The 17,810-nt window shown below is 26.1% G+C and overlaps 1 protein-coding gene across 1 annotated transcript in view; it reads left to right on the forward strand.

The window, feature by feature from the left end:
- Ca-alpha1D (Ca[2+]-channel protein alpha[[1]] subunit D) overlaps positions 1 to 17,810 on the forward strand; it is a gene marked incomplete in the record, with an annotated part of 380,374 nt that overhangs the window by 315,723 nt on the left and 46,841 nt on the right. Inside the window, 1 exon segment of the mRNA XM_067047658.1 lies at positions 5,434 to 5,541. Coding sequence (XP_066903759.1) covers positions 5,434 to 5,541 — 108 coding nt within the window.

Below are 17,810 nucleotides of genomic sequence, written 5' to 3' on the forward strand. Positions count from 1 at the left end.
AATTATTAGCTTACTTTGAACTCGGTTAACATAATTTTTTTCTAATTTCTTGAAACTGTGCCTCACTTTAGAATTACATTTTATGACAAATACTTTCCATATTTTTTTTAACTTTTAACACACTAGATTGTTATAGGCAGCCCACTGTGTACCATAAGCGATTAAAAATAAAATTAAATAAAATTATTTGAATATGTTTCAAATCACTGAAGAACATATTTTAGAACTAATAGTATTCCTTTTTTATACTAAACTCTTGCTATGAGATTCAATCAAGTTGTTAAAGTTATTTCTTTCAGCAGCTCAGCTAAATGTGAACAATATCCCAAAGAATATTATGCATAATTCTAAAACAAGAAAAACTGTTTTGAGTGAAATTATTTTGGTACTAGATCAGCGGCTCCTAAACTTTTTGTGGCCTTGGAACCCAAATTTACATAGAATATACTAGTAGGTAAATGATGGAACCTTGAGATCATCATACAAACATAGTGTCAAACACCAATTTTTTTAGCAAAAACCAGGAAAGGTTAGGATTCCTATCCAAAATCTGTGAAAAATTGAAGAAAATTTGAAATGATAAGATTCAAAACTGTGTTGAGTTAACATGAAATGATAAGATTAAAAACTGTGTTGAGTTAACATGAAATGATAAGATTCAAAACTGTGTTGAGTTAACATGAAATGAACCATTCCATAGCAATTTGCGGAACCTCTGGAGGAAGCTCTCTAAACCCAAGTTGGAAACCTCTGTACTAGAGTGTACTTTAGTAGCCATTTTGATCAAGTTGATTCTGGAGAAGCTGCTGATGTATTAGGGAAATATGCAGGCAACATTGACATAATAGGTATTATATCATTGAGATTTTCTTAATGTTGAGGGAAGTAGCGAGAAGAAGAATACTTGAGATAAATGTATTCAAGACAAAATGTTTGGTAACTTAAGAAATTCCCAGATCTGGTGAAAGTGTTACTAAAGATCCGATAATTTTAAATAAAAAAAAATTTCTAGTTTATTTTAAGTTTTATTTGGTATATTTTGTTATTCAAGATTCTTAACCTGGTAGTTCTGATGAGGATTCAAGTGACGCTAACCAAGCATATATTGGGTTCTTTCACCACCTCAGAAGAAATGAACTTGTTATAAAAAAAATGATATGCCATATTAAAATGCTAAAATTATATGAATCCTCCTATACAAGTATGAATTTTGGACAAAAACTTATACAAATAAGCTTAAGTTATTGTTATTGAAAAGCAAGATTCTATATAGATAATTTATTATAAATTTGTAAAAAATTAAGGTTAGTTCTTTTTCTTGTAAAGATGTTACACTTCAAAGTAATGACAAAATAAAAAGAAACTTTATTTTGTAAAAAAACTAGAAATAAAAATATTTAATAGGATTTTTTGGAGTTTCTCTTGTGTGATGTCATTCTGTGCCAGCTTCCAATAGGGACCGGGTTATTTGTGAACCTTCAAACACTATACCTCATTCTTTTGGGTTCAGTTGACATTGCCTCAAAAATAATAACTGTTATTCTGAATGCCACTTCTGTCAAGTTTCCGTAATTCATTATTGACTTTTTATAAATTGTTTTTTTGTTCTCAATCAGCTTAGCGCTAGAAGATTATAGTGTGTCTGGTATAACATAGCTGATCTGTATGTTTTTGTTCTTTAAGTACATGTGATATGTAATAAAGTAGATTTTAGTTATAGCCCAATTTTTTTTAAAAATACCTCCACAACTTAGCTTTTTGCTGCTTATTTTTTCTCAAAGAGTACAAAAAGTTAAACACAATGTTTTTCTTTAAAATTAAATAAATTTTTTTTTTGTTTCATTACCACCAGGGCGAGAAGAGTATTGTGTTTAAGCCAAAATTTCTATTGGCATTTTTCAATGGACCTATAGGTTTTAGAACCCCCTAGAGTCCCAAAAACTGTTTTCGGCCATTGGTGTGTCTGTTTGAGGATGGGCATTCATAAATATACATTTTCAAGAAGGCAAGTAAATCTCTACAAAAACAAAAAAATAATTGTTTGAATCAGACTAGCATTAGCAAAGATACGGCATATTGAAGTCTATACCCATGTTTTAAAATTATTTTGCTTAATTTCACTTGGAAAGTTCACTTTTGGATTATTACCTTTTCAAATAATTCAAAATCTATATATTTCTTGAAACATCCCCAGTGCTCACTCATTTGAAGGATAATTAAATTATCAAACAAGAAGAACTATAAAAAATAAATATTTATTTATATAATAGAAAGGAATTATCACATTGGTTTCACAGCCAAAGTGGTAAGAAAGTTATATAAGTGATATTTCTATTTTCAATTCACAAACAAGTCTTTGTCTAATTGTTATATTGTTATTGCTTTTCTGTTTTTTCTCTAGTTAACTTTTAAATCTATGTAGAGTAATGAACCTACCTTGTATATCTTAATTAGGAATTGTGATGTTGTTTCAGGGATTTTATTACCATGATGAGGTTAATTAACCATTTAGAGACTTGTTTTTTATTATTTGTGTTTTATTTTACTATTCAATTTTTTATAAAGTTTTCCTTAACCTCCTAACTTAAACTCCTTCAGTGTTTTATTCATTCCACTGTTTTTGTCTACCTCCCACACTTAAGTAATTCCTTAATTAGCTGCTTTATCTTTTCATTGGATAAAAGGTTTTCCTCCCTAAGGTCAAATATTGATAAAGGCCTTTATCAGTATCATGACCAATCTTCATCAGAAATCCTTTTGCACTGAAAGTAATGCTTTCACTTACAGTAATGATCCAAATCTCACGTTAGAGGCGTTCTCACAGGTATCAATTAAAGCTTCTGCTAATATCAAACAGATACAAAGTACAGAACTGGCCCTAGGTGTCATAAAACATTGTATTTGGGCAAATTCATGTTATAATAGTGTTTTCATGTTTTTAAAGTATATTTTTACTTCATAGATGAAAATTAAGCATGATATTACTTTTTCTACCTTTGGTTTTTCTTTTATTAAAATAAGTTTTTTTGTTCCTATTTTTTTTTTAATTTAGTCCCAAGAGAGCATAACTGCTTATCTCTATTTGAATGATTAATAACTGTGTAACTTTATATCTCCCTATGGATATTTTTTATTAGTTTTTCAAAATTCTTCTTTTAAATCTGTCCATAAATATTTTTACATCCAGAACTTATGTCTTTTAACCACTTGTAGATTGAGTCCCTCTGCATGGCCCATGTCTTCTCCATTCTTTTTCATTCAGCAGCTACTATAAAGGCTTTTTACAAATGAAAATGACTTGTATCTCGTATTTTCTTTATTGCTTTAAAGTCAACCTTTTCTTTTTCAATAGCAGCATAGAATTTCCCCTATATTTACAGCCTGACAGCTGTCTCTGATGGCTGTTAGAATTTCTTACCACAACTATTTTTTTTCCTCTCTAGTATTTGGAAGAATGGATCCATGTATAAAGATATAATAGCAGAAATTAGTCATGTAAGGTGTAACTCAACTATTCTTAATGTGGATTATCTAATATGATAATTTCATGTGAATGAATAACTGGAGAAAATCCTGGTATTTCTTCTAAAAAATTATACCTTTAATGTTTCATTCATTATACCTAGTAGTGTTATAGTATCATCAAGAAGATCCTTTTCTGTGGATATTATAATTGTTATATCATTTTATGATTATAAATACTCTGTGTTTCACAATGGGGTATATGCATGTTTTTATTTTGTCATCAATCTACATGTATTATAAAACATTTAGGTGAAAACCAAAGTTTTTTAGGATCATTAATTCAAAAAATAGTAATTTCCTAATTCAAGTTACCAGACTAGCTGATAATAATACTGTATTTGATAACTGCTGCTGGTATCACTTCACATCTTGGGGGACGCTTCTCCTGAGTCCATAAACATGACCTAAGTACTGTCTAAATAATATATTTATCAAATAATTAAAGGTTTATTTCACAAAATAATTATTACTGGAGTAATGATTATTTGATGAAGTAATCTCAATAAAATTATTACCTGCATTTATTTCTGGGAATAATTATCTACTTAATAATAATTCATTTAAATGAAGCAATTTATTTCTGAAACAGTTATTTCTATAATAATTATCTAATAATTTCTATTTCACCATTTTCTTATTTTTGAAATACATTATTTTACAAAAAGATAACATAATTATTTTAAAATAATTACATTTCTGAAGTAACATTTAAAGTTTATGAATGCTAGAGATAAACCATGTTACACAGAAATAGATCATAACCATTGCAATAGGGTAAATGTATGACAGTATTGTAATAAGAGATCTGATGTGATAATTGACAGAATATGTTGTGGCAGTGAAGCTACTGTTATGTTAAAAATGGTAACACTTCACTACCATAGCAGAAACTGCCATGATGTAAACTATATGGATAGTTGCCATCATGAAATTTACTCTTGGTTGTCTAAAATGAACTTAAATTAACTTCTTGTTGTCAAAATATTTATTGTCAGAAAAAAATATTTGATACAATTTTTATTTCAGATATACTAAGACAGCAGTAGTAACAATAGGTGACACATGCCAGCTGTATTGCGGGTTTTGCATAGTTAAAAAGTTGATAAGCTTATGGAAAATTAACTAATGAACAGATTTATATCAAACTTTGGAATTGGTAGTTTTCAAAGCAAACCTATCTTCCAAAAGTTGTTTAATTAAAATCTGTGACATGAACATATACCCCATTACAAATCATAAAAAAATTATATGCTACTTTTTATCTCAATTTAAAACCAATTTTTCAAAAAATATTAAAAGGTCACACTATATTTTTCTTTTTAACTTAGATAAAAGGTTGGAGAAAAGACTTAATTTAAATTACACTAACAAATTTATAATTTAAATGTAATATATGAAATCAAATCTACTAAACATTACAGGCCTTATTTATTTAGAATAGTAAATAACTTATCAAACTTAAATTAGACATATGTTAGTTATAGTTATGCTATGTTTAAATTATTATTTAATCATGGCCCCTCAATTTACTTTACATAATAACCAGAAATAGATTGCATAAATATGTTGATGAAATGATTATTGGCATTTTTTATTTTATTCCTATACCAAAGTGTCTCAAAACTGTTCCATTTTCAATTTTGTTCCCCCTTTAAATTGCATAAAATTATTTTTACTTTTGAGGAAAACAATAAATAAAGAAATTTACTTTAGTATCATTAATGATCAAAATTTTTCATAGAAATGTAATATGGTCATCCTCTTTTCTTTCTTCTGTGGCATGATGTTTTGACACCATATCGTAATATTTCATCAATGTTCAATGTTAAATCTAATATGATTAAATTTCCATATTTAAAAAAAATTATTGTATTTTTGATTAATGTTGACCCATCATGTAATGTTTAGCATGTAGTGCAGTGTGTGATAGTCGCAGTAAAAACTATTGGAAACATTGTGCTGGTAACGTGCCTCCTAGAGTTCATGTTTGCGGTCATAGGAGTACAGTTATTCAAGGTAGGGCAGATGCCTCCTGAACTTCCCCTCATCTGAATTTGTCATGCATTACTTAATTGTTCTGTTTTAGTTCTCCTGAAACACTAAAACTCCCCTTCCCAGAGTGGCCTCAATTCTTGTTATGTTGACCATCAATGGAAAGTTATTGCTTTTTTTTTCCTTATTTCCTTATATTTTTAAAGCTTTGACTTAAACTTGTATACATCCAAGATTAATATTTGCACTAATTGACCTAGTTATCATTAATAGTAAGGATTTAAATTCCAGCACACCTTAATTTTAGTTCAATAATTTAGAGATTTTACAAATTCGTCTAAAACACAAGTATTATCTATGTTCCATGATCTTAATTTCAATAGCCTGGTAATAAATACACCCTGGAAAACAAAAAACTTAAACCAAGTATTTCTTCTATAAAATTCATAGAAATAAATAAAAAAAAAATGTATTCCCATTTTTCATTTGGCTTGAAGTTAAATTAAATCTGTTGTATGTATGATCCTTCTGTTAATAATTTATTATTATTGTTATGGCATTATTTCCTTTTTAATTCATTTCAGAATTTACTTTGGAACATATGCCCCAGCTATCTACAAATTAAATACTGTTTAAAATGTTAATTTTAAAGACTTGTTTAAACTATGATTTTCTCTATATGAAAACACAATTTTTTCTATTCATTAGTAAATTTGATGTTAAGAAATTATCAGAAAAGAATTTATATGCATTAATTCTTTAGAATCATTAATATAATATTTTTTGAATTCTAAAAAATAAAAACCTAAGCTATTCAAAAGTTACCATGGCTTTAAAAAAAATTACAAAATATATGATGGTAGTTAATCTTTGTTTAGGAATAGATACATGCGATTGTAAATCCAACAATTGAGGCCCATGGCCTGTCTGTGAATAAATATCAAATTTTCTATTTCGGCTCTTATGTACAAAACTGATTTTGGTGGAATACGAGTAGCTAAAGGTAAAGAAAAATTATTAATATTAAAATTTGATAAACAAACTTGAACAAAATTAGAACTTTTTTCTTTCAATGGACAAAAGAATTATTTTTAATTCAAAAAGAGAGATAAGAGAGTGTTAGGGGGAGTTGAAGAGAAGTTTTCAATCCTTCTTTTATTGAGGATTAAAATAATTAGAAAAATATTATAAATTTAACCACAAAATAATATTTTTTCCTCATTTTTTTTCTTTTTTCTTTTTTTTTTTTTTAGTAAAAAGCTACATTTTGAAGTATATTTTTTTAAATTTTAAGTGTAGTAGAGAGGATTTAAACTAACCGCTCCATGTCAAATATTAGTTTTATTAATTATTAATTCTCTAATAATACTATCTGTTAATAATAAATTTCTTTTGAAAACTCTTCCATTTCATTTTTGTTTTTATTCTTTATTTTATATCCATCTAATCTTCATTTTTTTTCTTTTTAACAATGAATCACTATTACAAAATTTGATAAATTACATTACTTTACCAAACAATGAACATACAATTCATAACTGCTTCGCAATTAAAACAAATTCCCAACAAAACAGATCACAAACTTAGACTTTCATCTGAAACCTAAACAGAGAAGGACAAACGCATGCCTACAATAAATTAACTTCATATTCTTCTATGGTTTAAAAATTAATATAATATTTTAAAAGTCTTGAAATAAAAAAATACCATTTTATGACACAAAAATATAAAGAACAAATAAATGGAGTATAAGATAAGCACCTTTCTGAATTAAATTTAGACCTTTAAATATTACACTGAATAAATATGAAAATGATTATAGAATTTACAACTTCAAGAAGAAACCAATACTACCTTATAATATCAGCATATTATTATGTGTTTAATGCAAACATGAATAAGTAGAGTGAAATACTAAATTATAATGATTAGAACTAAGTCTTGCTATAGAATTTTAGTGTAGTCACTGTGCATATAATCTACCTTAAAATGAGGTATACTGTAATGAATAATAAGATAGGATTGCAGATAAATTTGCATTTATAAAAATGTAAATGTATTTGTATAGGATCCGTGTATAAGAATTAAGCCATCATATTTAAGATTTAATATTACTTATTATTTTTGAATAGAGAAAAGTTCCTAAAAGTGGATAAGTTAATTATATTTTCAGTATTAATCTGCTATTGGTTAATGATAAAAAATAGAGGTGCTCATGTCCTTTTAACTCTCCCTTTCCTTAAAAATAATAATGATAGGCTTTTTACTAAATTTTAACAAGTGAGCCTTCCAGAATTAATGGAGAAATCATCATTTTAGTAGAATTCAAACTCATTATTATTATTACCTTATAAATATGAGAAAATATAAAAACTTGTTGAAATTCTGAAACGAGAATTAAAGCAAAGTTAATTACAAATAAATTAAGGTTACACAAAATAAGTTGAAAAACACATCTAATTGATAATATCAACATAGATGAAAATTAGTTAGTAAAAAAAAATAGACAGATTAATTTACCTTGGCCTCCTGTTACTCTAAACTAATAATCAACAAACAGAGAAAGCCCTTTTCTCCCTTACATACATAATAAAATGGAAGCTATCCATTGGGGCTTCTTCACAACCATGGATGCCATAATAGTTCGATTCTCATCATCCAAGATCATTCGAGAGACCTAAAACAAGATGGATTGGCAGAATACATAGACACCTAGAGTTACAAGTAGCAAATTGGAGTAGCTCAAGATAGGCAGTATAGGCTTATTAAGACAGAAAAAAATTTAAATTCTGTTTAAAGAAAATAAATAATTAAAACCATCTACTATTTGTTTGAGATAAATCTCTTTCAAAAAAATTCACTTAAATTGAAAAATAAATATAAATAACAACTTTTAATTATTGGAGATTAACTTATAATCTCTATAAATCAGTTATTATTCTAAACATATAAATAGTGAAGACAGATTTTTATTGTACCTTACATCATGGATCTTTCTTTACTGAACTTCCTATTTACTGAAGAATAATATTGAATCATTGCAATGTTATCTTAAAAAGTTAACTTAATAAAAATATTGTCAAAAGTTTTTTGCAAAATAATAATGAAATTATCGATGTTTATAATATATATAATCAATTAAAATACAGTAGTTTGTAGAAATAGACTTAGATTTTAAAGTCTTTCCAACTAAAACTTTCTAAACTTCAAAACATTATCTGATATATTATTGTGTAATATATGTTTTTATTTTGTGCCATCAGCAATTTACTATGTTTTAAAACTAGGTTTTAATACCAGAAATAATAACTATTGTAATAAGCTAATAGAATTTTTTAAGAACCAAATATGAGAAACATATCAATCTTCAGCCTAATTATTACAGTTAGTTATTTAGAATTAATCTAAGATCTACATTTTTTTTATTATTTCATCTGCATTTGATTTCCAGGAAAAAATAAAAACTTTTAAACCATTCCTGGCTTATATAAAATTTTATTTAAATAGCTTTGGTGTGGAAATTCTGATTTATTGTTTTCATTTAATATATCATATATTATGAATTAAACATTTTGATGTGAAGTACCATATGTTTCTGAAAATTTTACAAACTAAATAGATTGAGTTAAAAAAAAATGTTGGTTTTGAAGTTGTAGGTATTTAATGAACTTTTCATCTCTCCTTATTAACAGAAACTAATCATCAAATGATATTTCATTAATTTTCTATCTTTACTGAAATACTTTTACATTGTTCTCTTTTTATAGTCCTTCATCAATCAGTAAAAACAGCTGCAGGAAATAAACTTTACAGGACTCTGAGACAAATCAAATTTTTTATTATAGAAGTGTATACAATATAATAAAAAAAACATCATAAAGTTAAGAAATAGATAATCGCAAACTAAGTAATCTCAAATTTTGTAACGATCGATGTAGTACTATTTTATTTTTTTTTTTTGTTTAACTGCCTTTGGGAATTATTCATTATTCATAAGGAAATGAAAGGTTGTAGGTATATGAAAATATTGAATTTAGGATGAAAGGTTTTAGATGAAGTTAGTTTAGAGAAACTATGTTCACTTTCAAATACTGAACCATTTATGTTATGTTTCTCTTTTGAAACAAAAAAAAAAAAAATGCAATTTTGAACAAATTGATAATTAATCAAGTGATTCACTCAAAAGTTACATTTATTAAATCTTTAAAAGCTTCTTGAATATTTTTTCACATTACTTGTCAAAATTTACTCCATGAGAATCATATTTTCACCAAAATGATAAACCTTTCCCTGAGAAACATTAATCATGACATTTATTCTGAAGGAAGAATTTAAAGAAGAGAACAGTAAGCCATATTTTAGTAGTAACTTTACTTTTGTTTTTCATAAAATTGTAATTAAAATAAAAATAAATATTATTTACATTGGTTTATGTTCTTCTTTTCTATACTAGTGGAAAAATCAGTTTACCTTCAACAAAAATTATTGGATTGGTGTAAGAGATTCAGATCTAAATTTCTATGAAAATATCCCAAATACTTATTGAAATTGAGTTTACTTAGTTTCTCCACCAATTACTCGAATAACAATTCGCCTATCATAATAGCCTATCAGCTAGTGTTTATATATGTACATACATGATTTCACTGTTTTTCTTTGTCACTGAAATGAATCTCTTGGGTCATAAGTATGTATATTATATTTCTTAGTAAGAAAAAATAAAACAGTAAAAACATAAATGTTTTTTAGTATTGATAAAAACAAAGTGATCAGTACTTTATATATATATATATATATACGTGATTACAACATTTATTAACTACAACCCATCAGTAGTTAATTTTACTTTAATTGTATTATTGTTCTACTAATAAGTTAAATAACCTAATTGTTGGGTCAAAATATCGTTTTGAATATGCTCCCATTTATGAGTTGTGTGAATATGACTATAGTAAAAAATTATGGTTTACTGCATTAACAAATTATGAATTATAGTGTTAATTTTCATTTTAACTTAAGTATTTTATTTTTTTTTAAAGTTTTGATTCTTTAAAATTAATTCTATCATAATATTTATCACTTTTCTCTCTCATACTCTCTGTTATCTAATAGCAGTTAGAATCAGAAAGGTAAAAATTATATATACTGAATGATAATGTATTATTTATTAAATATTTATATTCAAATGGGACATGAAATGCACGTACTTATGTATAAGGTGAATTGACATTCATAGCGTTGAACATAAACAGACACAACAAGTTATGATATGGTATTAGATGAAAGAATGGGAAACAGTGGTCAGTAGCTATGAATCGTATTATAAATAAATTTCTGTAACAGAGGGAGTTAAAAGTTAAAGACTGATTATTAACATGGTTTCATGATTTATATATTATATAGTATCAAGTAGCATTTTTAGTAATGACTAATTTAAATGTTTAAGAGGGATTTTCTTGTTATTTTTAAAAATTTATATGTCTCATTGTGTTAATTATTATATTTTAAAAACATAGAAAAATATGTAAGTTTTATTTGAAAGGTCCTTAAAATAGCTTCTTGGATTGAGCCTAGGTTTACTGAGACCTTTAAATTATAAACTGACCACCTTTTTTAATTATGAGCTGTCTTTAGTTGTCTGAGATTATAGGAATGATACTAAACCAAAAAATTGAAAACATCAGTAAAGTGTGGTTATAGGTTGTAGATAAATATACTGATCATAAAAAATAAGAAAAATAAAAGATTGAAGTTGTAGTCTTTAAGAATCTGTTAATATTTTTTCAATCAATTTCAATGAGAAGAATAGGTTAAGGTTGATTATTCATGGATAGAATAAATGGGCATTATTTGAATAAAAGTTAACTATATAATATTAGTAATGATAGTTATTTCCTAATTTATCAATCATTGGTGATTTTAATCCTATATACAATTTTTTATATTTCCCCTATCTCCATAAATATTTTAAAACAATTATAAATTTTCCTTTTCCCACAATCTCAGAGATAATCAGCACTAAAATTAACTTACTAGAATGATTTGTTGATCAATCTTGAATTACTTGCCATAACGTTAATAATATACTATATCAGTAATCCTGATGCTTAAATTTAAATAGTTTTAATCATACATAAATTTTATTTAGTAAAAAAAACTTTCATTTCAAAGTTACAAAAAATATGGGTCATTCTACATAAAAGTTGTATCTGTGTATTTATTTATTAAAGTATATTTATAAACCTATAAATCAAATAGACAAAAACTTGATGCAATATACTCATTAATTAAAAAATAGTAATCCATTCACTCTAAAGTTATAATCAATTAATATTTTAGATATTTTAACCCTTGAGATAGGAAACTAAAAAATATTTATTAAACGTTAATTGTTTATTAAAGATTAAAAGTAGTAGAAGGGGAACAAAGAGAGCATACCTCCACGTGGTGTTCCCTGGGTAACGCTAAATTGCTCTCATTTTGTTGAGGTAAAATTTCTTGATACTACTTTGTTAGAACTGTTATATTCCTACAGTTTTCTAAATAATAGTGTTTATTTAAAAAAAAAAGTACTATATGGATGTCCATTTCACCATTAAAAGTTTTTCCTTGATTAATACTTTTAATTAATTGAGAAAGGAAAAAATAAGGGAGTATGAGAGAGAGAGAGAGAGAGTGAATTAAATGGTAACTATAATATTTTCTTAAATAAAATCAAATAATTTATTGTCAAAAGTTATGTAATGTGAATTGTATAACAGTTTATGGCTTTCTATTTAATAATTATTCTCTTGCTTACATTTTTGACCATGAATATAAATAACTAGCTATGAAATCAAATTTTGCAAATATGAATTAATAATTTATCTTGGAACAAAATAATTTTAATTGTTATTCATATAATTATTTATTTTATGTTATTGATCCAAACTAATCAATTTATCATGATTTAAATTTTATATTTGATGAATAACTGATATTATACCACTTTTCAACCAATATTTAACTTTTTTATCTATCTATATATATATATCTATAGGGGCTATATATATATATATAGGGGTGTCCCTCTTTACTTGTTCACCCTCTTCAACATCTGACATTTGATTTTCCCTAAGTTATAAAGCAGTATACGGCCTATTTTTTGAGGACATTATTAATTTTCTAACCTTCTCCAGCACACTTGAATTCCTAATTTCCAATGGATGGGGCTCTGCTAGTAAATCAGATTTTAAGACAAATTCATATTGGGCACTTTTTTGGTCTGCTGTGTCCTGAAGGCGGTTAATTACCAAAAATTGAAGGCAATTTTTAACTTTTTTTTTATGAGTGTAAATAGTGAAAATAATAAAAAAAAAATTTTTTCATAATTTAAAAATATTTCTTGTAAAGAATCCATTGTCATAATGGGCATTTTATCGATCAGCTGAGGATACAAAATGGCTGCCACCTTAATAATAAAAATTAAAATAAAAGTCTCGATTATGATGATAAATTCTTTCAGGAAATTAAATTCTGAAATGATTTTTTTATTTTCCCCAATGTTTGCCCAAGACTCTGGTGCCCACATCACACAACTTTCACTTAAAATAGCTCTTTCTTTATTATTTCGGATGATAATCTCCCAACTGTATGTTTCAGATAGGTGGATGTTATTGAAAAAGTTTTAGTCATACCTGCCTTAAATATTAAATTTCAGTTTTGTATAACATTTCTTTTTTGACCTTACTGTTCACACACACACTGACCGTGTTGCAACACTTGCTTATTTGGAATCAAGAGAAAACTCAAATTTTGTACTACCATAATACTTCCCCTTAATATATATTCCATGTATAGGTAAATAATAGTAAAAACTATTGCGTTTTTTGTTGATTGATGGCTTTAGGATACGTTGTGTCAAAAAAGTCCCTGATATATTCAACTTAAAATTTCAATTGCTATCAGAATCTGTAAAAAAAATAACTCTATCTTATTCAGAATTCCAGAGTCAGATGCTTTTTAGTAGATATTACACATTCATTGATACTAATTAAAAATAAGAAATTTATAGACATCAGTGACAAAACAGTGAAAAAATTTAATCTTCCTGCTAGTTTATTAATTTAGAGAAGAATATGTGCCCGAATATATATCCTTGTTTTTAAATGAACCAATATAGAATGCGAGATATAATAACACTGCCAATTCCAAACAAATTATATTAAATGGACACATCACAAAAATGAAGACTTGATTGGTAAATTAATGACAACTGAATGCAAAAGGAAATAATATAGTATAAGTAATAAAAACATGCATTATTGAACAAACAAGAATTAATATTAATCAGTGAAGTATATTTCAAAATTAAAATATTAAAAGTTTTTATACATAGAAGTTTAATTGCTGCAGGTTATACCTCTATGATTATTACTCCTATGACCATGTATGCAGCATTATCCACACAATCATAAAAATGTAAAAATACATTTGTTATTTGTCTAAAAGACTTAGCTTGGTTAACTTCCTAAGTATGTATAAACATAAATATAAGTTATCAAATCCAATATTAGCATGGAATAGGTTTTCTTGGAAATGAAACAAAGTTGGTTAAGAAGACCCTTTGGTAAGGGAGTGTGCTCAGCACAAACATTGGAATTCTTCCAGCAAATAATACAGGGTAGAATTAATGCTACTTCAATATTATTATTTATCTTCTAAAAATATGACCCTTTATCTCTTAAAAATAGGCTATTTAATTATTTTTGGGATATCTCCCATTTTCCCTGCTGTATTTAAGTTATGAATGGTAACTAATGAAAAATTTGTCCATTGCTTAAATCATTAATCATTTCATAGTAGAGCAGCATTTTTTTATTTTTATGAATAACTAAATTTATCATAATCATGTGTTGTTTTACTCAGTAAAATCATTATTCTTGTCATTACCATTATAATTGAAATTTTAAAAATTGATTCCTTAAATCATCATGTTTTGAATTGGGTCTAATTTTCTTCTGATGAAAAGTTTTGCTAAAAACACTGTCCAAGAATTGAAAAAAAAAACAGTAAAATTTAATTTAATAATTCATCAACACGAGAAAAACTATTAAAATCACTGTAGAATTTAATTAAATATCATTAAATTAGGTGTTTTATCTTTCAAATCAAGTTCGTATCTGTTAAAGTTTAACTGCACTGAATGCAATTTTACTCTATTTATTGCTTTATTTATTTATATTATCAAAAAATAAGTTGGGCTTCACTACATACTTTGTACTGTGGCAAGAAATGATTTACATAAAGACTACTTTACTGCTCACCTGCTTTTCATTTGTAATTAATTTTTCATTTGAGTATTTTCGTAACATTTTAAACTTGGTTTAAATAATTAAATTATGTTTAAAATAGAACATAAATATGGCGAATGTTCTTATCATGATTTTAAACTTATATTAAAGAATTTTGAAGTCCTAATAATTAGACTTCTCAATGTATTTTAATCAAGAATAGTTTAATTTGGCCACATAATTTTGCTTAGCAATGATATCTCAGAAAAAAATTAACTACTTTCCTGATTAATTTGATTTTAACAACACTAATTTTCTTTAATCCATGGAACTGTAAAAACACTTATTTCTCATTGTGAAAGAAGTCATTTTTTAAATAGTATTTATTTTTTAACTATTTCTTTTAGACATATCCCCACTTTTGAGTTATCATAATTTTATTCAGTTTTGTACCAATTTTAATATAATTACTACTTGTGATAGACTGATTGAGAAAGAATAGTTGCATTGAATATTTACTGTTTTCCTTATCAATATTTATTCTTTTCATGAAACGTTTCAAAAAGAACAGGTGCTTAGGAGGATTCCATTTAATCTTGCAGTTTTTACCATAGATAATGAATAATTATTGAAATTCCAATTAATTACTTTACTCATTCTCAAACTTGTTTTTCCTAACATTGTTCGATACATTCATTCTCAATTATCCTGTGATAAAGTTAGGCAAGGGTTCTATCCTTTATATTCCCAAAAATTTGATTCTCATCTTTTTTATCTCACATCCATGTTTGTTTTAGACATTATGGTGACTTAAATAGTGGTATATCTATTTTATATTTATATTTAAAATGTCTTCAATAAACTGGTTTGTTATTTAAAAAACCTTTAATTAATACCAACTTTAACAATACAATCAGTAGTATTGTTGATACTAAAAAAAATAATTGTATATAACCATAAATCTATGTTGCTAATATTTGATAAAATGAGTGAAACAATTTTACAAAAGAAATTATTAATACAGTGGGCATTATATCTCTTGACAATGAAAACATAACTACTGATATTTTTTAATTTAAAAAAAAATTTTGAAATTCAGTTCAACACATCTAGTAATTTTATGCTCTGCCAAGCAAGAGTGATATCTCCACTCCACATGATCTAGTTAGAAAGGGCCTGCCCTTACTCCTGATCCAATGTAGCTGTATTATGCAGCCCACATTGAACTTCAGTGAAAATAGTTCCCAACTCCTTTTTATCAGAATATAATAAACAGAATAGTTTTAAAAAACTATTAGATTTTTTCTGTTGGTGGACAATCAAAATTTTTTCAGTGTTAAGTCAATTTTAACTAAAAAAACTAGAAGACAATATTTTAACTAACTAGTATTTGAAATTAAATAATCTTGTAAAATAGTTCACTTTTATTTACTAAACTGTAATTAACAAGTAAATGAATAAAATATCTTTATTTTTTGTTTAGTAAATAAAGGTTCTGGTTCTATATATCATTGTGTTTGGAAAAAATGCATGGAGGAGATATCATATTCTTCAAGAGGCTTCTCCTTCTGTAAATCCTATCTTTGAATATCACTCTTGCTTGGTTGATCAACACCTGCTCTATTTCCTATGATATATTTTGAGTAATAAATTGTTTTGCATTTAGTAAGAGGTAAATTGTTTTAGCTAGAGCTAACTAATTAAGATTTGGTAGGCAAATGCTTATTTTTGATGAGTTATCTATTTTTAATTATTCAAAATGTAATAAAGCACCTTGCGGTAAAGATATGGAGACAATTTAAATTATGAATTTAGCTTTTATGTTTCCATCCAGTTGTAATAAATACTGTACACTAATGATGATAATTTCAAATAGTGCTATCAAGAATTAATTTGTTTTTTAAAAATAATATGCAGTGCCTTCTCTATCTGTTTTATGAAGAAAAAATATAATTGAATTAAAGCAACAAAATTAAACTCATTACACAAACATGTTTAATATAATCATCAACTTAAATACTATCTACAAAATATGAATTTATCTTATAAAATATTGAGACTTCTATTGCATTAGCTATTTATACAGCAAATAACTTTTTTTAAAAAATATTTTTGGATTACGCAAATTGTTCATTATTTTTTAAAAAATTTTATAAAGGCACTTTAATCTTACTTATTTTAAATGGTTCCAGTTGACCCATTAAAGCTTCATTAATATATTTTTTCCTCCTAAGTTTTCATATATAAACTGGTAATTTTTATTACCTATTTTTTTCTTTTTAATCTCTCGTTCGTTTAGATTTTTCCATTCTTTTCCGGATGTTTCTTTCCTTGTTTATAGTACGTAGTCAAATGTGTGATAGTTGCGATAAAGACCATCGGGAATATCATGCTGGTTACATATCTTCTACAATTCATGTTTGCAGTCATAGGAGTCCAACTTTTCAAGGTAATTTGTCCCATGTTATCGGTGAATTAGTTTCTCTCTGCACGAATATGCTTTTCTATTTTCTATTCTTTTAAAAACAATTAAATTAAAAAATGCTCTGTAATATAATGTGTAGTAAAGCCAAAATACTTAATGTGAGTTGTGTTCAAAAGTATACTATTTCATGCTTGTTCATGCTAAATGCACTTTTCTTATTAAGAAACAAATATGAATGTTCATGTGCAGTGTAGTAGTATAGATGTGATTAATGAAATACTATTAGAATAGAATAGTTTAAAAAAAAATTAAATAAACTCTATTTCATGTTATAAATTTATGATAGTGTTTTAAAAAATTCTCACCTGAAGGATACAAAAACAGCCAAAAACACTTATACTCCTTTTTTAATGTGATATTCTTTTGTTATATTTAAAGAGAGAAAAAATGAAAAAAATTAAACGTACTTTACCATTAATGTTGTTTTCACAATTATTAAAAATAACATATATATATACATACATAAAACAACTCTTCATAGAGCTCGTTATAACTGTAACTAGACCGTTAGTCCCTTATTAGCCGGCAATCCGGAC

The sequence above is a fragment of the Halyomorpha halys genome, unplaced genomic scaffold (assembly GCF_000696795.3).
Source record: "Halyomorpha halys isolate HHAL.00 unplaced genomic scaffold, Hhal_1.1 Scaffold262.1, whole genome shotgun sequence".
Lineage (NCBI taxonomy): Eukaryota > Metazoa > Arthropoda > Insecta > Hemiptera > Pentatomidae > Halyomorpha > Halyomorpha halys.